General features: G+C 36.4%; 2 protein-coding genes across 4 annotated transcripts; both read left to right on the top strand.

Annotated features, from left to right (window-relative positions):
* The first annotated feature begins 7,317 nt into the window (after window positions 1–7,317).
* Window positions 7,318–12,958, top strand: LOC113750086 (serine carboxypeptidase-like 2). Of its 2 annotated transcripts, none has more exons than XM_027294018.1 (14): window positions 7,318–7,674; window positions 7,775–7,920; window positions 8,588–8,664; window positions 8,752–8,874; window positions 9,216–9,318; window positions 10,078–10,115; window positions 10,453–10,551; window positions 10,645–10,719; window positions 10,828–10,977; window positions 11,099–11,170; window positions 12,102–12,220; window positions 12,330–12,443; window positions 12,551–12,596; window positions 12,681–12,958. In XM_027294018.1, exons 1-14 carry the CDS (start codon window positions 7,496–7,498, stop codon window positions 12,762–12,764), a joined length of 1,425 nt encoding a protein of 474 aa, XP_027149819.1. In that variant the 5' UTR covers window positions 7,318–7,495; the 3' UTR covers window positions 12,765–12,958. The 2 variants fall into 2 exon arrangements, with proteins under 2 accessions (XP_027149819.1, XP_027149818.1); XM_027294017.1 differs by having other exon boundaries at window positions 7,320–7,674; window positions 10,645–10,731.
* A 3,092-nt stretch (window positions 12,959–16,050) lies between these two features.
* Window positions 16,051–22,345, top strand: LOC113748991 (serine carboxypeptidase-like 18). Of its 2 annotated transcripts, none has more exons than XM_027292608.1 (14): window positions 16,051–16,313; window positions 16,952–17,097; window positions 18,569–18,645; window positions 18,748–18,870; window positions 19,141–19,243; window positions 19,844–19,881; window positions 19,980–20,078; window positions 20,160–20,246; window positions 20,341–20,493; window positions 20,595–20,666; window positions 21,362–21,480; window positions 21,615–21,728; window positions 21,832–21,877; window positions 22,028–22,345. In XM_027292608.1, exons 1-14 carry the CDS (start codon window positions 16,138–16,140, stop codon window positions 22,109–22,111), a joined length of 1,437 nt encoding a protein of 478 aa, XP_027148409.1. In that variant the 5' UTR covers window positions 16,051–16,137; the 3' UTR covers window positions 22,112–22,345. The 2 variants fall into 2 exon arrangements, with proteins under 2 accessions (XP_027148409.1, XP_027148408.1); XM_027292607.1 differs by having other exon boundaries at window positions 21,305–21,480.
* Window positions 22,346–22,689: the final 344 nt, after the last annotated feature.

Below are 22,689 nucleotides of genomic sequence, written 5' to 3'. Positions count from 1 at the left end.
CACACGCCGCCACAGGCACGGGCTCGGCCCACTGCCGCACGCAACCCCACCGCTCCACTGCCGCACCTCACGTCAAGCAGACGACCAGCTGGTGCGCCGCCGCTTCTCTCCACCGCTCGTGCTGCCACCGGATTTCCTCCAGAGTCTCGGCCTCATGCCCACAGCCGCGCGCCACGAACTCGCGCGCAACTCAGACTCTCAATCGCACGCGACAGACAGCTCCCCATGCCGCCGCTGTCTGGTTTCCCCTCGCACAGCCGCGGCCCTCCTCACTTCCAGCTCCTCCGCGTCTCCGCCTGCTCGACCAACCTGCGCCGCTGTTCATCCTTGGCCGCCAACCCATCCGACAGGTTTGGAATCAATTGGGCTCCCATCTGCTGCTTTAATTATTGCATTAATTCGAATAGTTGTTAGAGATTGTTTGGGTTTCGATGACCCAGAGTTTCTGTGGCGCAGTTGGATTATCTCTGTGGTTGTGGGTTGAGTTGCGTGGCTTTTGTGCCACTTGAGCTGCTTGTTAAAATCGGGAAAATTTATTGCCATTGTTTGGGGTGTTCTATCCTTCGATTCCAGTTCGGATTTCACGGGAGTTTATTTCAATTGCCTGTTGATTTATATCATTGAGTTGGGACCAAGCTTTATCTGTAATTCTGTGCCTAATTATTTGTGCAAGCCTCTGCCTCCTAGCCGGATTGGTTTTGATTATTGACTTCAGTGCACTAGATTTCCACCTAAGGCCCCTTTGCTTGCTTTATTCCCTGGAATTTCCGTCCTCTGATGCCTTCCTTTAGGGGTTTAGCCTCTGTCTTGTGCCTGGGTTAGTACTTGAGGCCATTGCTTTACTACTACTTTGCTTTGCTATGGCAATTGGTGAAATTTCGGAGGACATTTGCTGACATTTTAGTTGAGCCAAGTTTTCTTTTGACTGTGAGTTGAGATTCTTATTACTTTGGGTCAGCCATTGGAATTGCTACGCTAGTAGCTTCTCCTCGATTTGTTCTGCCCCTGGACTACCTTTGCTGGATTTCGAATATTATTAGTGCACTAACTTTACTTCTCAATTGTGCGTTGGGGATCACTGGCGCCTACTGAATTGCATCTGCTGAGGTTTTGTGATTGGGTTGTGATTTTTCAATTTCTGAAATGCTATCACTGGTATGCCATATTATTGGGGCCCTTGTTACAATTTGACTCCATTGGGTGGCACATTCTCTTTCTTGGGGTTGGATTAACATTTGGGGCTATTACTTTACTACTGTTCTACTCTGCTATAATAATTTCATAGATTTTGGCCTACGTTTTGCACCAGTGGTACTAGTTGGGGTATTTTGACTAGCATTTGTTATTTTCAATTGGTTGGCTACCTGATTGTGATTGTGTGGTTGTTCTCCCATTTCTATACTGCTATTGCTGGCATTGCCGCTTTTGAGTTGAGAAATTAACTGTCTACTTGGAGGCTTTGTTGAGATCTTTGGGTGGACAGAGTTTTGCATTTGCTGGTTGAATTGATGTCTCACCGCCTCGATTCCCCTCCGCCATTCCCGCCGACCCCTTAGCTTCTCGAGAGGGAAGTTTCGTTGTCCTTTTCACTTTAATTGCTTTATTTCCTCCATTGAGGACAATGTAGGATCTAGGTGTGGGGGGGACAGCTATACTAGTTCTTTATTTTTAGTTTGTTATTTGTCCACCTCTCGTTCATTATTTTTTTTTTTTTTTTTTTTTAGTGATTGGCTCGTAAGTGCATGCCAAGGTTTGATGTTGGATTATTGCCTCTATTTCTACTATTGCCAATTTTAATAATAAAAGGGTATCAAGTTAATGTGGTTGAATCCAAAAACATCTCTTTGGTGAATATCGATGATTGTTTTACTCTTATAATTTTTGGTTAACTTTCCTAGGCATAGGGAATGATTATTGGCATTTTCATGTGAATTGGTCCGGTCATTAACTTTAGTTCTCCATGTTTGAAAATGAGGCTAGCTGATGCAAGTTTTCTTTTGGTTCTTGTGTTATATTGAGTTTTTGTGATTTTTAGCTATGCATAAACTTGACTGTACTCCGCTATTAGTTACTACTGAGTAACCGGGGATCTGCACCTAAAAGTGTCGATTCCCGCGTCAAAAAGTAGTAATTGCTATGAGTACGTGGTCACGTGGCGATAGAAGCTGAGTAACCGGGCTCCTTCATCTGGCCAATGTTGGAGTTCGCGTCAAAAGGCTCTAATGGCTAGCGACTAAGTCTTTTGTTACTATTCAAAAAAAAAAAAAAAAAAAGAGAGAGAGAAAAGTAGAAAAAAATGTGAAAAAAAGTGAAGGTTGTGTTAGTGTGTAATAAAAGTCAGCTTGCCGAATTATGGATTTAATGTTGAAGATTTTGGTTAATAGTTGGACCATTTGCTGATGAATGTTGTGTGTCATTCCTTTTTCTTATATTAGTTAACCTGAAATTAGAGGAGTTTGTGGTTTAGAAGCTAACCGAAGTGATATTTCTTGGACTTGATCATTGATGCTTGATTATTATTTTTCTTGATATCTTGGCAATTTGGTAGATAGAGCAATGGCCATTATCACATTTTGGTATCTGTTTACTATTCTTATGCTTGAGGACAAGCATGGTTTAGGTGTGGGGGGAATTGATAGGGTGTAATTTTATCATTTATTTTATTATTAATTTTCCCTATTACCTGACCCGATGTGGATTAATTGCTGGATTCTACTCATTTTTAGTGTTTGGCATATATTTCAGGGAGTAGAACGAAAATATGATAACAAGTGCCAATTTGATAGAAAAGAAGTCTAAGGCACAGAGCTTATCCCAGGGGCATTGTTGGCAAAGGCAAACTTGTGCCCATTTTAGTAATTGCCGAAGACAAAAGCATTAAAAAGAGGAACGAAGGGCTGAAGTCAGGAGTCTTCTTCTTCCTCTCCGGAAGGGGAGCCGCCGCACAGGAGAGCGAAGGATTAGAACAGGCAAATTGTAATTGCAGAGAGAGGGCATTACCTTTTTCTCTTTTCGTCCTGTAGCGTAGTAGTTAGACTAGTGTTTAGCTTTAGCTCCAGTTCACGTAGGTGAGGAGCTTTCTTAGAGAGCTTTGACCTTTCTTTTGTCTCTTAGGAAGCTTCAGTCCACGCATGACAGGGACTCTTTGAAGAATTGAATCAATCATTGTTTTCCAAGCTTTTCTTTATTCAGTCGGTCAAGGTGAAGTCTCGTGAACAAGAATAATGGTTGGGATCGTTTCTTCACTTTCCTGTGGGATTTGTTCACGGAAAATGAACTAATTCCCTTTGTCTAGTCAAGGGACAACGGATGCTTTGGGTCATCTAAAATTGTGAGATCGATCTAATTTTATCTTTTTTTTTTATTTATTGGTATTCGCATATTTCTTGATTGCTATGCTTATGATTATTTAATTAATTAATTGTCTTGGATCCAGATAATTAGTTGATTGGATAATCTATTGTCAATTAGGGCATTAAATCCGTAATTGTTTAATTGCTCTAAAATAGTGACAACTGGCATGATTAGGTTTGTGTCAGGGGAATACGCGGGCTAATCTAAAATAACCCTGGTAGTGCGTTATTTGGTTAGAATAGGGCTCCTCTAATACGTAAGGCAATTGGGGAATTAAATTCTACGGGCGTACCTAGGATTATTTCTCAATTAGAGCAGTGATTAACGGGCGTACCTTGATCACCGACACAGTAAGGAGGGGTTGGCTGCCATCGCTTGTTTAGTAGTTATAACCTATTTATTGATAAATAATTGGAATTGGCTTTGCATCGATGATCAATTAGGTGAACCATTGCTGAAGTTTTTCCTTGGCTAGATCCTTAATTATTACTCGTTTGGTTTTAGTAGTTTGTTATTTAATTTTTAGTAGTTTCTTAGATTTTATTCGCATTTATTTGATTGTCACTCTCTGCATAAAAACACCCCCTTGTTACTGTGTATTTGAAAAGAAACAATTACTCCCAGTCCCTGTGGATTCGACCCTACTCACCACTATCTACAGAAATCATTTTTAGTTTGAGCAGGTTTTATTATTGCACAGGCTTCGACACCCTGTCAGTTCTACTATTCAACCTCATATTATTCACATAGATAGATAGACAAAGTAGTAGTCCTGAGATGTAATTAGGTAAATAGCTGAGATAGCAGTCTCGCAATCCTTTCTATTGAAGAGTAGGTGATACAGGAATGAGAGAGGACACGATTAGATTTTTGCTTCTCTAGCTACGGTATTTCTTGGTTGGTGGCTAAGCAGCTTCTGCAGAGTTTTGAATTTTAGTAATTGTGGTCGGAGCTTGGTTTTGTGGTTACTTCTGAAGATTTATGTTTCATGAGTTCAGCTAAATTTAGTAAGAAAATAACATAACATATGAATATAGAGACTTGTCTATCCAAATAGCAATTTCAATCCACACACAGCGACTCATGCACTTAACTATTGATTAAAAAATTGCATCACCTGTAATGTAATTTTAAAATTGGATCAATCATTCACACACTTATTAATGACGCAACATAGTTGTAATCAATGCAATAAAATTGTAATTACATATAAACAACAGATGAAATGCAGTAAGTGGAAATACACAATTACCTTGTACCTTGAGGAACAAAATGCAATATAACAAGAAAATTTGCCTACACTTCACCCAATTGCAATAGTTATGACAAAAGCTAATTCAAGAATTTTATTGTGCAAACAAAGCTGTACAGTTCACGAAGCGAGAAGCACGAGTGAAAATGAGCATACCTCTGCAAATCTGACTCTGATGGTGTGAAAGAGAAACATCTAAACCCACAATTTTATATATTAATGACTACCATTACTGCCACTTAGTTCAAAAACTAATTTCCAAATGGTGGAGAAGATAGGGGGTCTTCAGTTACAGTTGTAATGTTGAGTTCAAATGATTGTTAATCTCCCACACTTTAATGGACTCTTCAACATGCTGCAATTACTGGTCCAAATGAATGTGTTATGTTGGAAGAACTCAATTAATGTTTCTTGAGCTTTAACGATGAAGAGCACAAAACTGCCTACGATTACAATTCACAAGTCGTCTTCAAATGGTCCTTTTCCTTTAGCCCATTAATATTGTCTTAAACACATTCAATTCAATGGGATGGCTTTACCCCAATTCACCCTACTTCCTTTCTGTCTTACCATTGTACTCAATAGGTAGTTAAAAGGGTGAAACTATCACTAATAACACATAAGTACCATTTGCGAATGTAATCATCATCTCACAAGGGATATTTTTAGTAAACTCATACTCCAATAAGGATGGCTTGCTTGTATTCTAAGATGGATTACTTGTATGATACTTATACAATCCCCAAATTGCCCTTAAAATGTCAGATGTAAACCACCCAACAGACAAATTATATAATATATATATATATATAGGATATAAAGAGTATGAATTTTGGTATTAGAAAGTGCAAGTGCAAGTATGTTTTTATCTTAATATTTGTTATCCCTAAATTACTCTTGTGTTTTTTAATTAGAATTATTGCATTTTAATGTGGTACTAATTAAAAGAAATAAAACATTCCAATTGATTACATCTTAATAGTATTGGTAATTATAATTAAAAATTGCTCACTAAAAACTATTTACCTACCATTGGACTCCATCTCCAATTATTATACGTATCAAAATTTCTTAATTGAATTATAAAAAAAATCAATTTCAAAAAATAGATACTCTCTAGAAAATGGAGCAACATACAAGGAGAAATTTTGCATACAATTAGGGACATACAACTATGCTCTTTTTACCAATATAAAGAATTTTTCATGTTGCACCCAATGGAATTTCAATATACAAAAAATGATGATACTTTTATAACTAAAATAGCAATATTAAAATGGAAAAAAGAAATCCAAAATAGTATCATACAAACCACTATTATCATTAATAGTAACCAATCAAAACAAGAAAAACTGAAAAAAAAAATTGAACACTCTTTATAAAATGACATAAAGTAAATAACTGATGAATTAAAAAGTTAGAATCCAATTCAAATAATACCAAAAATAACATCCACATCATTGATATCTAGAAGAAGATAAACATCTTATCGACAATAATATAGTTATGCTTCAGCTGTATTGGTTTAAGCAAACCAAATCCATCCATCAAGTTAGAAGCCCTCTCCAATGACAAAATAAGAATTATAATAAGAGTAAATTTAAAATGAAGAATGATATCCAAATTATTTTTGGTGATGTGCAAAATACCCTTATGTTTCTAATGATTACATATATTTATTGTATTGCAATATTAGTGAATAACGGAAGTTGTTATGAAATGAAAATATTTAAAATTAAGTAAATTTCATTTATAGTGACAATTGTAATTAGACAGATTTAGTGCATTTCAATAATTAATAATAATGATAGTGGTTATGGATTAAAAGTTGCCAATTAAAAAATAAAACACTGTAATATACAAAAAATTAATATTAAAGTTGTTAATTAGCCACAATTCTCATTCCAATTCTATGATCATAAAAAAACTAGTACTAAAACGAAAAATATTGTGCTCATATGAAAAAGTAGACTTTGCTTTTGTTTTGCATTGGATTGTGCTAAAAATATGAATAAAAGAAAAGAAAAATAGAAAAACTCCAACTATCTCTATCTATAAAATTTTAATTGTCAGGATGTACAAGCCAAAAAAACTTTAAGTGGTGGATCATTTATACTCCATTATTGACAAAAATAGAATTAACATAAATTATGATTAAAATTCAGATATAAACAGGTTTTAATGCATGCTGCCTGAGACCTTAACATGTCCTTTAGATTGCTATACGTACAGATTGGATAGAATCTGATCAAAATATTGACTACAGACAAAGATAATGGTTTTTAATCTATTTCTAAAAATTCTTTTTTTTTTTCCCTTCTCTAGTTATCTATTTCTTGACTTGAACAGCACTTACCTGAAGTTGAAGAAACACCATATAATTATTACGTGTTATAGACACCGAATTCCGCCTAACTTTACGGGTGATTTTTGAAATTAGTCATACATAAGAGGTTAACAAACCAATAATAGTCCGACCTAGACTAGGAGATCATGCATATCAGGACATGTTATATATCGACATTAATTGTCCATGAAAAAAATACCTCCCAGCCAATTTATTGTCCAAACGAGAAAAATAAACGACCAGTCTTATTGACCAAAATCATAGAAAAGAGCTACCCGTCTCTTTCTCCCATCTAATACTCGCACGTTCAGCGGACCCACAATTTTTACATATAAAAATTGCTCGTCAGTATACTAAAATATTTTCCAAATGAACCTATCTAGGTCCATGCACTGTTCCCACCGTCCATCCCAGCCTCAATTTTCTTTTTGCTTGTTAGGTTGCTACAAGTCGATCACCGTGGCCAAGACATTTATGCACCTTCATCCTCACTCACTGTTGCACGAGTAGATATAAGTTTTCTTGTGTTCTGACAGCAAAAGATGTCAGAACAGAAATGGAAAGGAAGGCCGTTTTTCATGTTCTTCCATCAGCCTCTTTACTTCCACTTGTTCTTTATTCTGATGTTATTACAAGGTTGTTCCAAGTTTGCTGTTGCGGGTTCAGCAGTGAAGTTTCTTCCAGGATTTGAGGGACCGCTTCCTTTCGAACTTGAGACTGGGTAAGTACTGATACTGATCATAGAAACATGTATGTGGTTCATAGTTTCTGAATTTTCATGATCAGACAAGCTGGTGGCGATTGAATTAATGCGTGATCAGGTATATAGGAGTGGGTGAATCAGAGGATGTGCAGCTGTTCTACTACTTTGTTAAGTCAGAATCAAACCCTGAGGTAGACCCTCTGGTGCTTTGGCTAACTGGAGGCCCTGGCTGCTCTACATTGACTGCACTGCTGTATGAATTTGGTAAAAGCTCACATCTTGTTGAAGTCGTTGTTTCAGCTCTGCAAAACATTGGTTGGTGTGGCAATCTAGTTAGTCAAAGCAATAATTTCAATAGTAGAGAATGCAGTGACGCTCATGGTTTTGTTTTGACTTTCCTTCCCAATATTAACTACTACTTGTCTGAATTTTTGGCATGATAAATATTAAAAAAATATATAGTGAAGGCAAGACTGGCATGTTGGAGTTTTTGCACACAAAAAAAAAAAAGAAGAAAGAAAGAAAAGGTTAAGAACTCAGCAATAAAAAATAGATGACTTTGATGTTAATTTTTAATACTAATTTAGCTACTTTTACAAAACTAACTTTACATTTTACACAAGTAAATTATGTCAATACACATGAACAGATAATATGAATAATATGATTATATACCGCTCCCGAAATCAAATAAATAACTCGTGGTTTTTTTTTTTTTTTTGGGCACATCAATTTTTTGGCATAATAGGGAAAACGAAAATTAGCGCTCCAAGAAAAGTAATAATTTTACCAAATTGTTTAGACAGTTTTGTACCAAAGCTCCAAAAGGGGATTTTTCTTTTTAATTTCTTTTTCAATTTTCTTCCTTAAGTATCCGCCAAAAAGTTGCTCAGAGGACACTGAGACAACTGTTAACAGTCAACCTCTTCAGGACCCATAAAGTTCGAGGAAGTTGAGTACAATGGCAGCTTACCCAGATTAATTCTGAATACCAACTCATGGACTGAGGTAAGTGTCTTCTGAATCATAGAACTTTTCACCTTATGCATTGTCATGGGAACTGAATTATACTTGGAAGTGCCAATAAACTTTTAGGTGGCAAGCTTTATTTTTCTTGATTTCCCAGTTGGTACTGGATTCTCCTATGCAAGAACTCCAGATGCTCTACAATCTAATACTCTGCAAGCATGTAATCAAGCTCTCGAGTTTCTCAGGAAGGTAAACCTCTTGACTGCACGTCCGTAATTATGTGAGGATCATTTCAGACTAAATTTTCTACTATGTATTATCTAAGCAAACCCCAACATCCCCTGTTCCCAAAAAAGAGAAAAAAAAAACAATCTTTTTTGTTTTTTTTTTCTTTGTTTCTCTTGTGGCCAACAGGCATTAGTTTTGTGTGTTTTTTGCTGTCTGGAATTTGAATGTAGCTTTTTTAATATACCTAATGCTAGATTTCACCATACAATCATATCTGTGACAACAATTGAATTGAAACATTTTGACCCTAATGTTTCCACGATTCAGTAATCAGTTTATCATCCTTCAATGCATTTTGGCAGTTCCTGATTGATCATCCAGAGTTCATCTCGAATCCTTTCTATGTTGGTGGAGACTCCTTTTCGGGTCTTATTGTTCCAATCATTACCGAATTAATATCCGAGGGTAAGAATTTTAAGAGGTTATTTTCACAAATTGTGCGGCCAAAATCAGTTGATCCCAGGCATGTAAAAGAATTCTTGCCTCTTTGGTCTGATATGCATTATAATGTGTATTACCATCATGGATTGTGAGATATTGTGCCTTTTCCTGTGTCAGTAATCTTCTTGCATTCCTGGGAAAAAAATCTGCTCATACCAATTGGCAATCTCTTTCAACTGCTACTGTGGAGAATTTGCTTTCGTATTGTTTGCACACGTTCTGAGCTTTTAACACGTTATCTGGCTTCTCCTGTTTGATTATTTTTGATACAATGGACAAATAAGTAGACAACAGACTGCATCAATTGGAAAAGCAGGTCTTTGAAGGGAGTGACAAAGAATTAGTTGTTGGTGCAAGATTAAATCCAGTTTACTTCCTCTGAGTGAGGAACTTGCTATCAGCGCATAAATGTCGAAAAAATATTGAGCACAACTGTTGTACTTGGAACCAGTTTCCATATGTTTCCCATATGTATCCAGCTATACCCCATTTTAGGTATTCCAAGGGACTTTATGGGATGTGGACTAAGTCAACCTGTTGCTCATTCATGACACTTGGAAAACCAATAATATCAGATTCTAATTCTTTCTGTTTACAATTTGACATTGCATTCTGATGGTGCTGTCAGTTTCCTTTTCTCCTTTTAGCGTGAGTCATAAAATTTTATTAGTAGAGGCACTAGCATTGGAATGTTCTCATGCTTTTGTTTTTTTGATAATGCAGGGAATGAAAATGGAATTGAGCCATCAATTGATCTTAAGGTCCTAATTTTATTATCTTTATCACTTTATCTTTAAATGTCTAGAATTTTATCATGCCTTGGTCCTTTAAATAGCACTTTTAGATTGGAAGGTCATCCGTTAAGCAAGTTTCATCCTGTCAAACCAATTGACTAAATGAGTCCATGTTTGGATTTGCTAGTTTCAAAAACACTGCCATATTTCCTTGCCTTAAAAGATAAGGAGACCACAAAAAAGCTTCAATTTTGCTGTTTGTGCTTTTTACCTAATTTCTCTAATGTGGCATAGGAACACAATTTCCATGTCTGATCAAAGTATTCTTCTGAAAGTTTCTAATGTGGGCCTCAAATATCTCCAGGGATACCTAATTGGCAACCCAGTAACAACTCCAACTGATGACAACTATAGAGTGCCGTTTGCTCATGGGATGGGACTAATTTCTGATGAACTATACGAGGTAGCATTTTGATTAATTTCCCTCATTGTTTCTCCTATGGTGTTTTCATTTTGGATGTTAAGTAGCTTATGAGTCTATGATTGTCTTGAACAGTCCCTGAAGAGGAATTGTAAAGGTAAGTACCAAGACATAGATCCCAGCAACTTTCCATGCTCACAGGATTTGCAGGTTTTTAATAAGGCCGGTATTTTTCCTTTTGGATACCTTTTCTCTACTTTCCCTTTGTCGTTTCTGTATATTTATTTTATTGAAACCAATCCTGCACTTATTTTGCAGTTACTTGACAATATACAAACTGCAAATATTTTGGAACCAACGTGTGATTTTTGGGCACCAAATCCACTAAATCTCTTCTTAGAAGGATCTCTTGATAAAACGTTCCTGGGGCTGAACAGATTTGAGAGATTTCTTGCATTTAGGTGTCGTGTAAGACCTTACTGAAGATTCTAAGAAGCTAAATCAGTGGTTTATTTTACTTCTGTGGAGCCTGATAATTCATATAATTCAATCAACTATAACATATTCATTGTTCTGCCTACATTATTAGGCTGACGGTTACAAGCTATCCTACGCATGGGCAAATGATGATAATGTCCATGAGGCTTTGCAGATTCACAAGGTACATAATGCTTCTTGAGAATTACATACTAACTAACAGAAAACGTAGACATTCTGCTCTCAGTTACTCTATGGGAAAGGTTGAATGCTAGTGGTGCTTCTCCTTTTGCTCTCTTGTTGAAAGTGGCCATTGATAGATATAGTTAACACTTAGGATTTGTTTTAACTTCCATGACCTGTTGGGAAAAGTAAGAGAACAAGCATCTATTGTTCCAGCCTTCCAGGTGTATTTGGCTGCTATCAGGGAAGATGTTCAGTAGGATTCCTGCCCAAATAGCACTCGAAGTTGAGGGAGTAGGGGCAATAGGTTTATATATTGGTTTCAAAAGATACCTACCAAATGCTAGTGGTGCATCTCCTTTTTCTGCCTTGTTGAAAGTGGCTATCTTTAGATATAACTAACACTTTGGATTTGTTCCATGAAATACTGGGAGAAGTAAGAGAACTAGCATTTATTATTCCAAATGTAGTTAGCTGCTATCAGGAAAAATGTTGGTTAGTGGGATTTCTGCCCAAATACCATTCAATGTTAAGGGAGCAGGGACAACCGATTCATACGATGATATGGGAAGATACCTACAGATTGAGACACTTCATCAACATTTTGATAAAGGAAGCAAAAACTCTATTTGCTAGTTAGAATACACAAAACTGAGTTGGATCACGAATTAAGGGACTTTGCATGTCCTACCTTGGATATGTACAACCTAAAATCATGGCTTCTGAGCTCTTCGCGTGAGAACTTCCTAAATTTGGTTAAATTTAGAAATTTAATTTTGCAGCTGGATTTGGTAATGCTGGTCGAATGCAGAGTATCAAACACGGAGTGTGTTCCACTTTAAATCATAGTACTGATTATGCAAATGCATCATTGTCCTTTTGTTCAAGCATACGTGTCAGTGTAGTTGTTTTAAGGCTGTGACTGTTTGCAGGAAAGCATTGGGTATTGGCGACGATGCAACAATGGTTTGCCTTACACCACAACTGTTCGGGACTGTGTACCGTATCATGCAAACCTCAGCAGTAAAGGTTATAGATCACTGATGTACAGGTTGAGTAACTTTGGTCCACGCCTACTAAACAAACAAGCTCATTAGTCTATTGACAGAACTGAATTAGCAATTCAACCTTTTCCTGAGAGTATCAATTTTGTGATTCAGTGGTGACCATGACTTCATTGTTCCATTCTTTGCAACTCAAGCTTGGATTAGGTCTCTAAACTACCCTATCATTGATGACTGGCGACAATGGGTGGTTGAAGGGCAGGTTGCAGGGTTGGTTGCAAAACTTTTTTTTTTTTTTTCAAAAATTAACTTTAGACATTAGCCCTTTTAAAGTTAAACTGATTAACATGAAATATCTATCCTTGTAAATGTGATAGTTATACGAGGAGTTATGCCAACCGGATGACATTTGCCACAGTGAAGGCAAGAGACTTGCTCCTGTTAATTTGCTGATTAGTGGTATGACCTGAATCATGATTGAGGTCTAACCTGCACTGCTGATTGCAGGGAGGAGGCCACACGGCTCCAGAGTACAGACCAGCAGAATGCAAGGCCATGTTCAAAAGGTGGATATCTCATGAACCTCTGTAGGGTGTAATCAATTGGTGAATTTTCACACATCTAATCCATCCCTCAAATGTCCTGTGCTTTTAATCGTGTATAGGCGACCAATATGTACTTTTTTTTGTGTAAGATTGCTTACAGATACTTGTCCAACAACAAATACTTAATTTACCTAATATTGGTGAAAATGTCTTAGCCATGCTGTGGAATACATCAAAATAAAAAAAAAATTTCTTGTTACTTGTTTTTTTTGGAGAGTGCATACTTTTATATTTTAGAATTCTTAACTTATTTCAAGGGCCTTTGACCATAACGTCTTAGTTCTAGCTTGGATAGACTGTCCACTGATGGTTGTCACATTTTTACCTAGTCAACCCCGCATAGAATGAGGCAGCCACTGGGCTTTCTTTGTGCTGCTCTCTGTTTTGTCCACCTTCTTGCGTACAATACATGTCTATTTTGATAGGTAGACAAGAAAAATGTAATGCGTGTATATACTTTAGTAAAACCCAACTCGACTTAGGTGATTCGGCCATCAGACAAAACAATGCATACGATGCAATTCAGAACCAATACTGTTGCAGTTAAATTTACAGTGCGTGTAGTAGTAGCACCCTTGGTTCAGGTGACTCTCTTCCTAAATAGATTAGCAAGGTGTCAAGTAGATGTTATCAATTGACATTAAAAAAAAAAAAAGAGTTATCTTATAATAAATCCTAGGATGGAGTGGGGGAGGAGGGGAGGGCGAGAGGGTTGGATTGGATAGTATAGTGAGAGAAATTGTAGATAGGAAATCTTAAATTTAAAACCTCCCACTTACTAAAAAAAAAAAAAGTTTTTTAAGATGGACTGGATATATAATGAACTTGAAACAAGGTCCGTAAGTTGGGAGCGACAGCATTATGTCATCGGGCCATGGCCATAAATATATTACTTATCATAAGATATGGTATCACAAAAGTATATTATTTTATCATAAAAAATGATTATATATTATCAACAAACAGTAATTGATCCCCAATACATAATTTATTAAGGACTTTAATCAGATGACGACAGATTCTTCCCCTTTGCTGCAGGACTTAGAATCTCCTTTAAATAATAATAATAATACCCAAAACAATTTGAAAAAGCTCTCATCTTTTTCCGTTTCCCTGGTAAGATTTAAAATATAAACACAAAGGTTAAACAATAGTTTGTTGTGAAAAAGCCATTAAAAGTCATGTTTAGCAATAGTTAGGAACAATAACTTCTACATACTTCATTTATCAATAAGAAGGGGGAAAATGCAACTTTAACTTCATTTTGAATTTGAATACTTGTCATTGACACGAGGATTGCCAGCCAAGCTCTCACATACTTCCCTATAGCTCATCAAAATGTCATTAAACAGAAAATACGAGTTCTACTTGTGGAGAAAATAGAAAATTTTTGCAATAATCTATTCTAAACCTAACGCTGTGTAGATAAGCAACGATTTGTAAACAGGCTTCTCCTCAGTCCTCACCACGGCTATGAAATTTCGTCCATCTGACACGTCACACATATTTAGTCGCTATATATATTAGATTAATTGGAGTAGAAATATTTGTTGTAATTTAAAGCTCAAGTTCATACTTCATTACAGTCCTTTATCACAAAAACAAAATTTGGAGCTGGACTGTTAAAACAAAAATTTTTAAGCCAGCGCCAAATGGTTGCTTTAACTAGTTAGTGCATATAATCTTATATCTAGTTTAGCACTTAAATGCAAAAAGACACATTTATTCTCATGTTATATTCAAGGGAAAATTGCACTCACCTCCCCTCTGGTTCAAGAAATTGTATTGACCACCCCTGAACTTAAAGAACCCGTTGCAAATTCGGTTCAAGCTAGAAAGAGTCCCATTAAAGAATTGTATTAAAGATTGAGACGAGAAATTTATGCCAGATTTGCCCTTCATCTTGCTTGCCTAATAGTATTAGCAAAGGAAAGACAAAAGTTATTAAGGATCAACAAACTTCAGAAGGTATAAGTGCAAACCATTTCAAATGCACCTGTAACAGTTTAAGTATCATGTGAAAGTAATGGCCAGTTAAATGGCTAAATGAGGTTTGAATTTGCACCAGCTTATAAATGAGATCTGGTTTAGCAATCCACTACTCAAAACACAGCTGGTTTCCTTGACTTTAATTTGGTAGTTGGAGGTGAAGTGTTTGACTTTAATTTCTGAAAACGTTACAAGTTAGACTTATTTATAGCCTTACAAGATACAAAAATCTAATCCAAGATGGAAACAATGCAAGTTCCCTAATTGGATTTGACAACTTTACTTGACACAATTTTCTAAACTTTAACAAGACTCAATTAACGTGCTACATAGATTAGATATGCCTTAGTAGACTTACAAGATCCAAACAGACACTAGAAAGTAGAAAATAACTTAAAATACAAAAATCGTTTAAAATTAAAACAACGAAGCCCAACACATAATGGATTCTGCATTTTCTCCACTGATTTCATCAACCACTTACAATCCGTTCTATGGTTAGCTCGGATTGATCCACCAGATTTGTCCAATGGTTTAGGATCAGAATATTGGTTACTCGGTGGATTTTCCTATAATCAGTAACTGGCCGACGGATTGAACACTTTGTCCCCCAGTTAGGTCCATTGGTTACATTTCTTCCAAACTTGGATTCGTCCACATTTTTTAAAGGGTAATACTAAACAATTTGTTTAAGTTACTAAACATTTTTTAAAGGGTAATACTAAACAACTAGTTACTCAATTTGTTTAATTAGTAATTAATTAGCTTATTTACTCCCTTAATTCGTTCACAAGCAACATTCATTCTTTTGTAAAATTCGTTCATCAGATAACCACAAATAATTGGGGATAGCTAGGTTAATTCACACACTCTTTTGACAACAATAAGGCCCAGTTAGTTCCTAGAGGAGGTCAGTGCTATTTTGTAAATCATAGGGGAGGTGAGTGCTACTCAAAGAAATCTCAAGGGAAGTTTCTGCAATTATCCCTTGTAAAATTCCTTCATCACATAACTACAAATAATTGGGGATTGCTAGGTAAATTCACACACTCTTTTGACAGCAACAGGCCACAATTAGTTCCTAGGGAGGTCAGTGCTATTTTGTAAATCATAGGGGAGGTGGGTGCTACTCAAAGAAACCTCGGGTGTGGTTTCTGCAATCACCTTTTCAACGCGGCCGCCGAAACAAGAAAAAAAAGTTACGAGGGCCCGAGACGATGACAAAAAATGTACTTCGTCGTGTGAACTGACACGCGTCTGCACCCTAACTCTGCATTATGACTGAATCAATGATTGTCGGCTGAAGCCCGGAAGCTCAGATAGATATTTGTGCCCGTAAGCCGCACTGCAAATGTAATTGACAAGCAAAAATGGCGGAACCGAAACGGAAGTCGAAGGGAGAGTTTGTTGATTTCATAGTGCTGCTGCTTTCGCTTGTATTGCAAGTTTGTTTCAACTCAAACTCGAAGCTTCAAGTATGGGCCGGTTCTGAACTCGAGTTTCTTCCGGGTTTTGATGGAAAACTGCCTTTTCATCTGGAAACAGGGTCAGTGCGTACGTGTTACTTGTAATGATAGATCTTTTTTTCTTCTTTTTTGTAGCTCCTTCTGTATACCCTGCTCATTGCTAATCTATGATGGCTCTGTGATAATTGGATGATATATATATATATATACTTCGGCTACTTGTGAGCATCAATACAAGCAGATTAGAATTCAATATCATTATAATGAACTAAAATACAGTGAAATATACACTAACAATTAATTAAGCTAAACTTAGTACGACTTCTAAATTCCGAAACTCCAATCATGCGAGTTTTTAGTCTCTAAATATTAAGGGGTAGAGATATGTCTGAACTCAAGACATGTTACTAATGTGTGAGAATGCTTACATCAAGTTGTTAGATTGAACTTTACATATCTTTTTATAGTTTTAGAATATTTTTGTTAATTCCTATCTGGAATGGTTGATCATTATAAATCCTGGAACTTTACGATTGTTCTATCACATGATGGAGCCTAATTAGCAGTAGTTATGTTAGCCTTTCTTTGCAGTTTAAAGATGAGAGTTTGAATCTTACTCCTTCCCTCACCTTATCCCTTGCCGTTTTTTTTCCGAAGTTTGTAGGATCAGCGCATATTTTACTTGGTCAAACTAACAGGGTGAATTTTTAAAGCTCAGGTACATAGGTGTGGACGAATCAGAGGATGTGCAGCTCTTCTACTACTTCATTAAGTCCCAATCAAATCCAGAAATGGACCCTCTGGTCCTTTGGCTTACCGGAGGCCCTGGTTGCAGTTCAATTTCCGGTCTCGTCTATGAAATAGGTATACAATCTTTAACTGAGAGTGAATTTGTGTATGTAGGGAAGTTCAGTATTGGAGTTTATGTATGTCTTGCAATACACGCAATGTTTTGAAAACCGGACCGGACCGGCCGGTTGAACCGCGAACCGGCCATGACACCGGTCCGGTTCTATGCTCTGGTTGACTTTGCCAGAACCGGTGAACCGGATTGAACCGGATTGAACCGATTTTTGAGTTTTCCTTTTTTTTTTTTTTACTTTTTGCAAAATGCTTCTATCAAGATTCGAACTCAAAACCTTTGTAATAAAAGACCAATGTAGTAACCATTGCACCATCACATCTTATTTGCTTTTTTTGATAACTTATTTATATAAAACAAACATCTATATTTCATTTTTCCATTTTTCTTACAAAATCTCATCCTCTCATACTCTTTCTTTTTAATCTTCAACTCTTTCTTTTCTCTCTCATCTTTTCTTTTGTCACTCCATTTTTAATCAAACCTCATTAGTTTTAATTTATTGATGTTTTCTTCTATCTTTTAATTTTGTTTTTACCCATTAAATTGGAAAAAGTTAAAAAAGAATTATTTTTCTTTAACCCAAATTATTTAATGCCACAACCACTCACTTTTATCTCATTTTTTGTTTCTTATCAAGTTTGCATTTCTATTTTCAATTCTCTTAACTTCTTTCGAACTCCAAACTTTCTTTTTTAAATTACAATCTTTAAATCTCAAAGACGTAAATTAAAATTTAAGTTCACAATATCAAATTCTCATAGACGTGAATTTGTATAATTTCAAAATATTGTGATATTTTTGGGTTGGATTTAAGATTTTTTTGGTAGATATAATTGAAATTGAGATGAAATTTATTTGTTTTAACTTATAATTTAAATAATTTATTTTTGAAAATCCAAATTATTCAAAAATAGTGAACTTTTCATCATATAAAGTTTTAAATTAGTCCATTGCATGTCTTATTTTGTGCATATATATATTTATATAAATTATTTTTAAAAAAATTCATTGAACCGAGGTTGAACCGGTCCGACCGGTTGAACCTCGACCCTTTCACCTCACCGGTTCAATTGACGGTCCGGGTTTTAAAACATTGCTTGCAACTGATAATTTGCTTTTGTATAATCAGAATGTTTAATTCATAATGCTCCCTTCAACCATTCATGATTGGCTTTCAAACTGCCTTTTCCACATTCAAAAATGACGTGAATATAAAAACTCTTTTGCCATTCTTCAGAATAACTCCAGCAACCTGTCATGGCTGTCCACATCTCAGCTTTTCCTTATTCAGATGGTTACACTGTACGCTGTTCATCATAATAGGAATTAAAACTCGATGAGATAACATCATTGTAAATTTCATTTTCTGTATGTTGCATTATGTCTTCAACTGCAGAATCAGTATGGGGGTATTTTTCTCAGTCATTTAAATTACTACTACATGCTAATTACCTACCAAAAAATTGACAGGACCATTTACTTTTGAGGCAGTGGAGTACAGTGGCAGTTTACCCAGATTGGTCTTGAAACCTTATTCCTGGACAGAGGTTTGATGTGTTTCCTTGAAAGGAAATCAGATACATATATGTATAATAGTAGTATAACTTTGTATAAATCATGACATTGAGATTGGCGGATTTCATGTTTAGGTGGCAAGCATAATTTTTTTGGACTGGCCAGTAGGTACTGGATTTTCCTACGCAAGAAATCCAGAGGCTCTTGAATCTACTACTTTGCAAGCAAGCAATCAAGCTTACCAGTTTCTTAGGAAGGTGAGCCTCTTTTACTGTCAATTCTTCTGGTACAACATCCACCATTATAAGGAATTCGTAAGGTTATGGTCTCCCAAAACAAATGATGCAAATATTTTTAAAGAAATCTTCCATCACTTTGTAATTCGGGTTCCAACTTGGATTCACAACTCAATAATTATAAAACATGTGGGATTGCATACCATCAAGGTGGAAAGAATGCTTATGATATTGAAATTGCCTGCATAATATATTTTATTTCTGATGTTACTGGTTCTATTTAATTTCCAGTTTCTGATTGATCACCCGGAGCACTTGTCAAATTCTTTCTACATTGGTGGAGACTCGTATTCAGGTCTTCCTGTTCCAGTCATAGCACAATTAATATCAGATGGTAAGAACTTTTGACGGATCAATATTAATCAGTTGAAAGACCGAAATCACCTAAAATTTGGCCCTGGTTTTGCGAGTGGTTTATAACTTGCTTCAGTTTTATACTTGCTTGACTGCAACTATTATGTCAGTTCTCTCCCACTGTGAAATATGATACTTTTTGCCTAAGCCATAGTGGTTTGTCTACCTCCTCCTTTTAATAACTTCTGCTAATTTTCTACAGTAAAAGAAACTTTCAACTGGATAACAAATGAAAAATGTTGCGAGCATGAGATGAAATTTTTGTCATGCTGCTCAAAGATTGTAAGGGAGATTTAGATTATTGATGGTGTACATTACATCAGCTGCATTTACTAGAGGATCGAATGTCATGTTCCTACTTGGAAGTCAATCCCTAAAAGTTCTCTCAAGACATTGCATCTTTGCAGCCTTTTAAATATGAGATATGAAGGGAGTCTTTTGTGGAAATCATCTCTGTTGATATGATATGTCATGGTGCAGCCAGTCTCTATATGTATCATGAGTTAATTTAGATCTCATTTTCATGAGTGGAGGTGGTTGCTTTAGACGGTTCAAACACTTCGTTTTCTTGGCACTGCAGGGAATGAAAATGGAAATCAGCCACTGATTGATCTTAAGGTATCAAATATTCATATGCCAATCATTGATAGAGTGATGATGGCATTCAACAAGATAACGTAACCAGTGTCATAGTAATTTATCGGAATGGTTTTCAGGGATACTTACTTGGCAATCCAGGAGCAACTCCATTGGATCACAACTATCGAGTGCAATTTGCTCATGGAATGGGGCTTATCCCTGATGACCTCCATGAGGTGGCATATTTCTTGATTTCCTTGATCATCTTTTCTCTTGTACTCCTCCTGTTGATCATAATATTCATCATTCTTAAACAGTCCTTGATCAGGAATTGTAAAGGAATGTACATAACTATAGATCCTGAAAACTTTCTGTGTATGAAGGATATGCAGAACTTTAATCAGGTACTAGCAACTGTTACCTTTTACGAGTCTTCAACTACTACATACTTGTAATATTCGATATCAAGATAATGATGTCAATTATGGACCTCTGCAGTTAGTTGAGAGCATCAAATTTTCGAACATTTTGGAAAATTATTGTGGTTTACGAGCGCCAAAGCCTCAAAAAACCTATGCTCAGAGAAGAGATCTGGATGAAACATCCCAAGAACTTAGTGGACATGACCTACTCCTTGCATTCAAATGTCGTGTAAGATCTTGTCATCTGCCACAACTCCCATAGCAATAGCTTCATATTCACCAGTTAGTTTTCTGGATCCTTACGATTCATTTTAACCCATTTTTTGGAAGGAACAAGCATTTGTGCTGGCTGAAATTTGGGCTAATGACCAAAGTGTCCGGGAAGCCCTCGACATCCCGAAGGTACTTTCAATCACCTTAACTTTAGATGCAGTATGCTTGCTCACTCAAGCTAATGCTTCTCCCTTTTCACTTCAGTCTTGACGACATTATGCATGCGGATGCAGGTTTTACTTTTACTGGGCTACTGTATTGAGTGAGAATTTGACATAATGTTTTGTGGTTATTTACAACATCACAGGAAAATAAATTCACGGCAAATGGAGCACTCTAGTTTCCTAATAATGAAAGATATCCATGTTGGCTTATTAGAACGTAATCCATGTTGAGACATATTTTTCTTACGCAGAGAGGAAAGAACGAGTGAAAGTGCATCTCAGTAGAAGAAACAAAAACAAAAAAGAATCTTCCGAAAAAGAGCATGACGACATTAGCTATCCACTGTTGGAGATTGATACAGCATGTGGAATAAATCCGATTGCTGTCTCATTGCTCCTAATTTCTGGTGATGTGAAACTTTCAACCATTAGTAAGTAAACTAGGCTGCAAAAATATGTGATGAAATTTGGCGAGGAAATAAAATCTGTAAATGCAGGATGCAATAAAAGAAATGGGCAACAGGTACTATAATGGAAAAATTGCAGTGCCAAACAGCTTTGGCTCCTAAAATTATTGCTCTTACACAATTCCGCTCCTTCTAGTCCATGAACCAGATTTCCTCTGATATCGCATCACAAACTTTTGTACACTTCACGCAGAAGCATGTTGGATATTGGCATCGATGCAACGACAACTTGCTTTATACAAAGACAATCCACAGCAGCGTACCTTATCATGCAAATCTCAGCACCTTAGGCTACAGGTCACTCGTTTACAGGTAGAGCAATTTTATTTCCACAGATGCCTTAATCATGACTATATTTAGAAGTGAATCCTTATAAGTTAAGTTAGCCAGCAGAGCAGTACTGCTATATGCCATGAAAATTCTTTTTTTTTTTTTTTGTAAATCAGTGGTGACCATGACATGGTTTTGCCGCATTTTGGAACTCAAGACTGGATAAGATCTCTAAACTACAGCATTGTAGATGAATGGCGACCTTGGTTTGTTGAAGGTCAAGTTGCTGGGTAGGTTCCAAGAATTAGCTTCTTATGCATTTTTAACTCGACGTTAAGCTCTTAACAAAACCCTAAATTTGAGGCTTTCATAATATATCCTGTGATTGTGTAGATATACGAGAACTTATGCCAACCGGATGACATTCGCGACAGTCAAGGCAAGAAATGGACTCTCTCTTTATCCCTCCCTTTTAACTAGAATAAAAATTCCCTGGGGACAACATAAAACTTTGGAATGCACATCTCATTACATTTGATTTGAGGTCTTATATGCTCGAGTTCTTACTCAGTCTTGCGTCTGCCTACAGGGAGCTGGGCACACGGCACCAGAGTACAAGCCAGTTCAGTGCAGAGCCATGTTCCAAAGGTGGATATCCTACGAACCTTTATGATTGACCCCAGTGGAGGAAAGGAAACTAAACTATAATAAAATCTCCTGTCGTCCGACTCCAACTCTGCGATGATGGTCAGACCGACGGCTATGGTGGTCGTCCTCTTCTGAGTTGAATGAATTTTATTTTGTTTTGTTAAAAATAATAAGAGAAGCTGACGAGCAGTCCGCCGCCTTTTCTCACTTTTATTTGGGTTGATAATTTAATAACGGGTCGGGGCGTTCTTGATTTTCATTTCTCTTTTCCTTTTTTTTCTTTCCTCAAAGTAAAAGATATTTTAAACTAATGTAAATATTAAATGTATCCGTATACTCCAAATAGACATACGTAGTAATGATTTTTATACTCCACTTACGGATTCACATACATAAACCTTCTCTTAGTTAGGCAAAAAGTTTGGAAGAATATTTATTGTTTACGCTCGCCAATTGATTATTATTAGTTCATATGACAACTTCTAACCTGCTTCAATACCATGTGGATGAAGAAGACGCAAAAAGAGTCGCTACGGCATTTTACGTTGCCAGGGACCCAATACCCAGAAGGGCTTTCGAATCCTCACTGGTGGCAGCTGAATT

Source organism: Coffea eugenioides, chromosome 10 (assembly GCF_003713205.1).
Source record: "Coffea eugenioides isolate CCC68of chromosome 10, Ceug_1.0, whole genome shotgun sequence".
Lineage (NCBI taxonomy): Eukaryota > Viridiplantae > Streptophyta > Magnoliopsida > Gentianales > Rubiaceae > Coffea > Coffea eugenioides.
The sequence above is the reverse complement of the archived record's forward strand: the minus strand, read 5'-3'. Positions and strand labels throughout refer to the sequence as shown.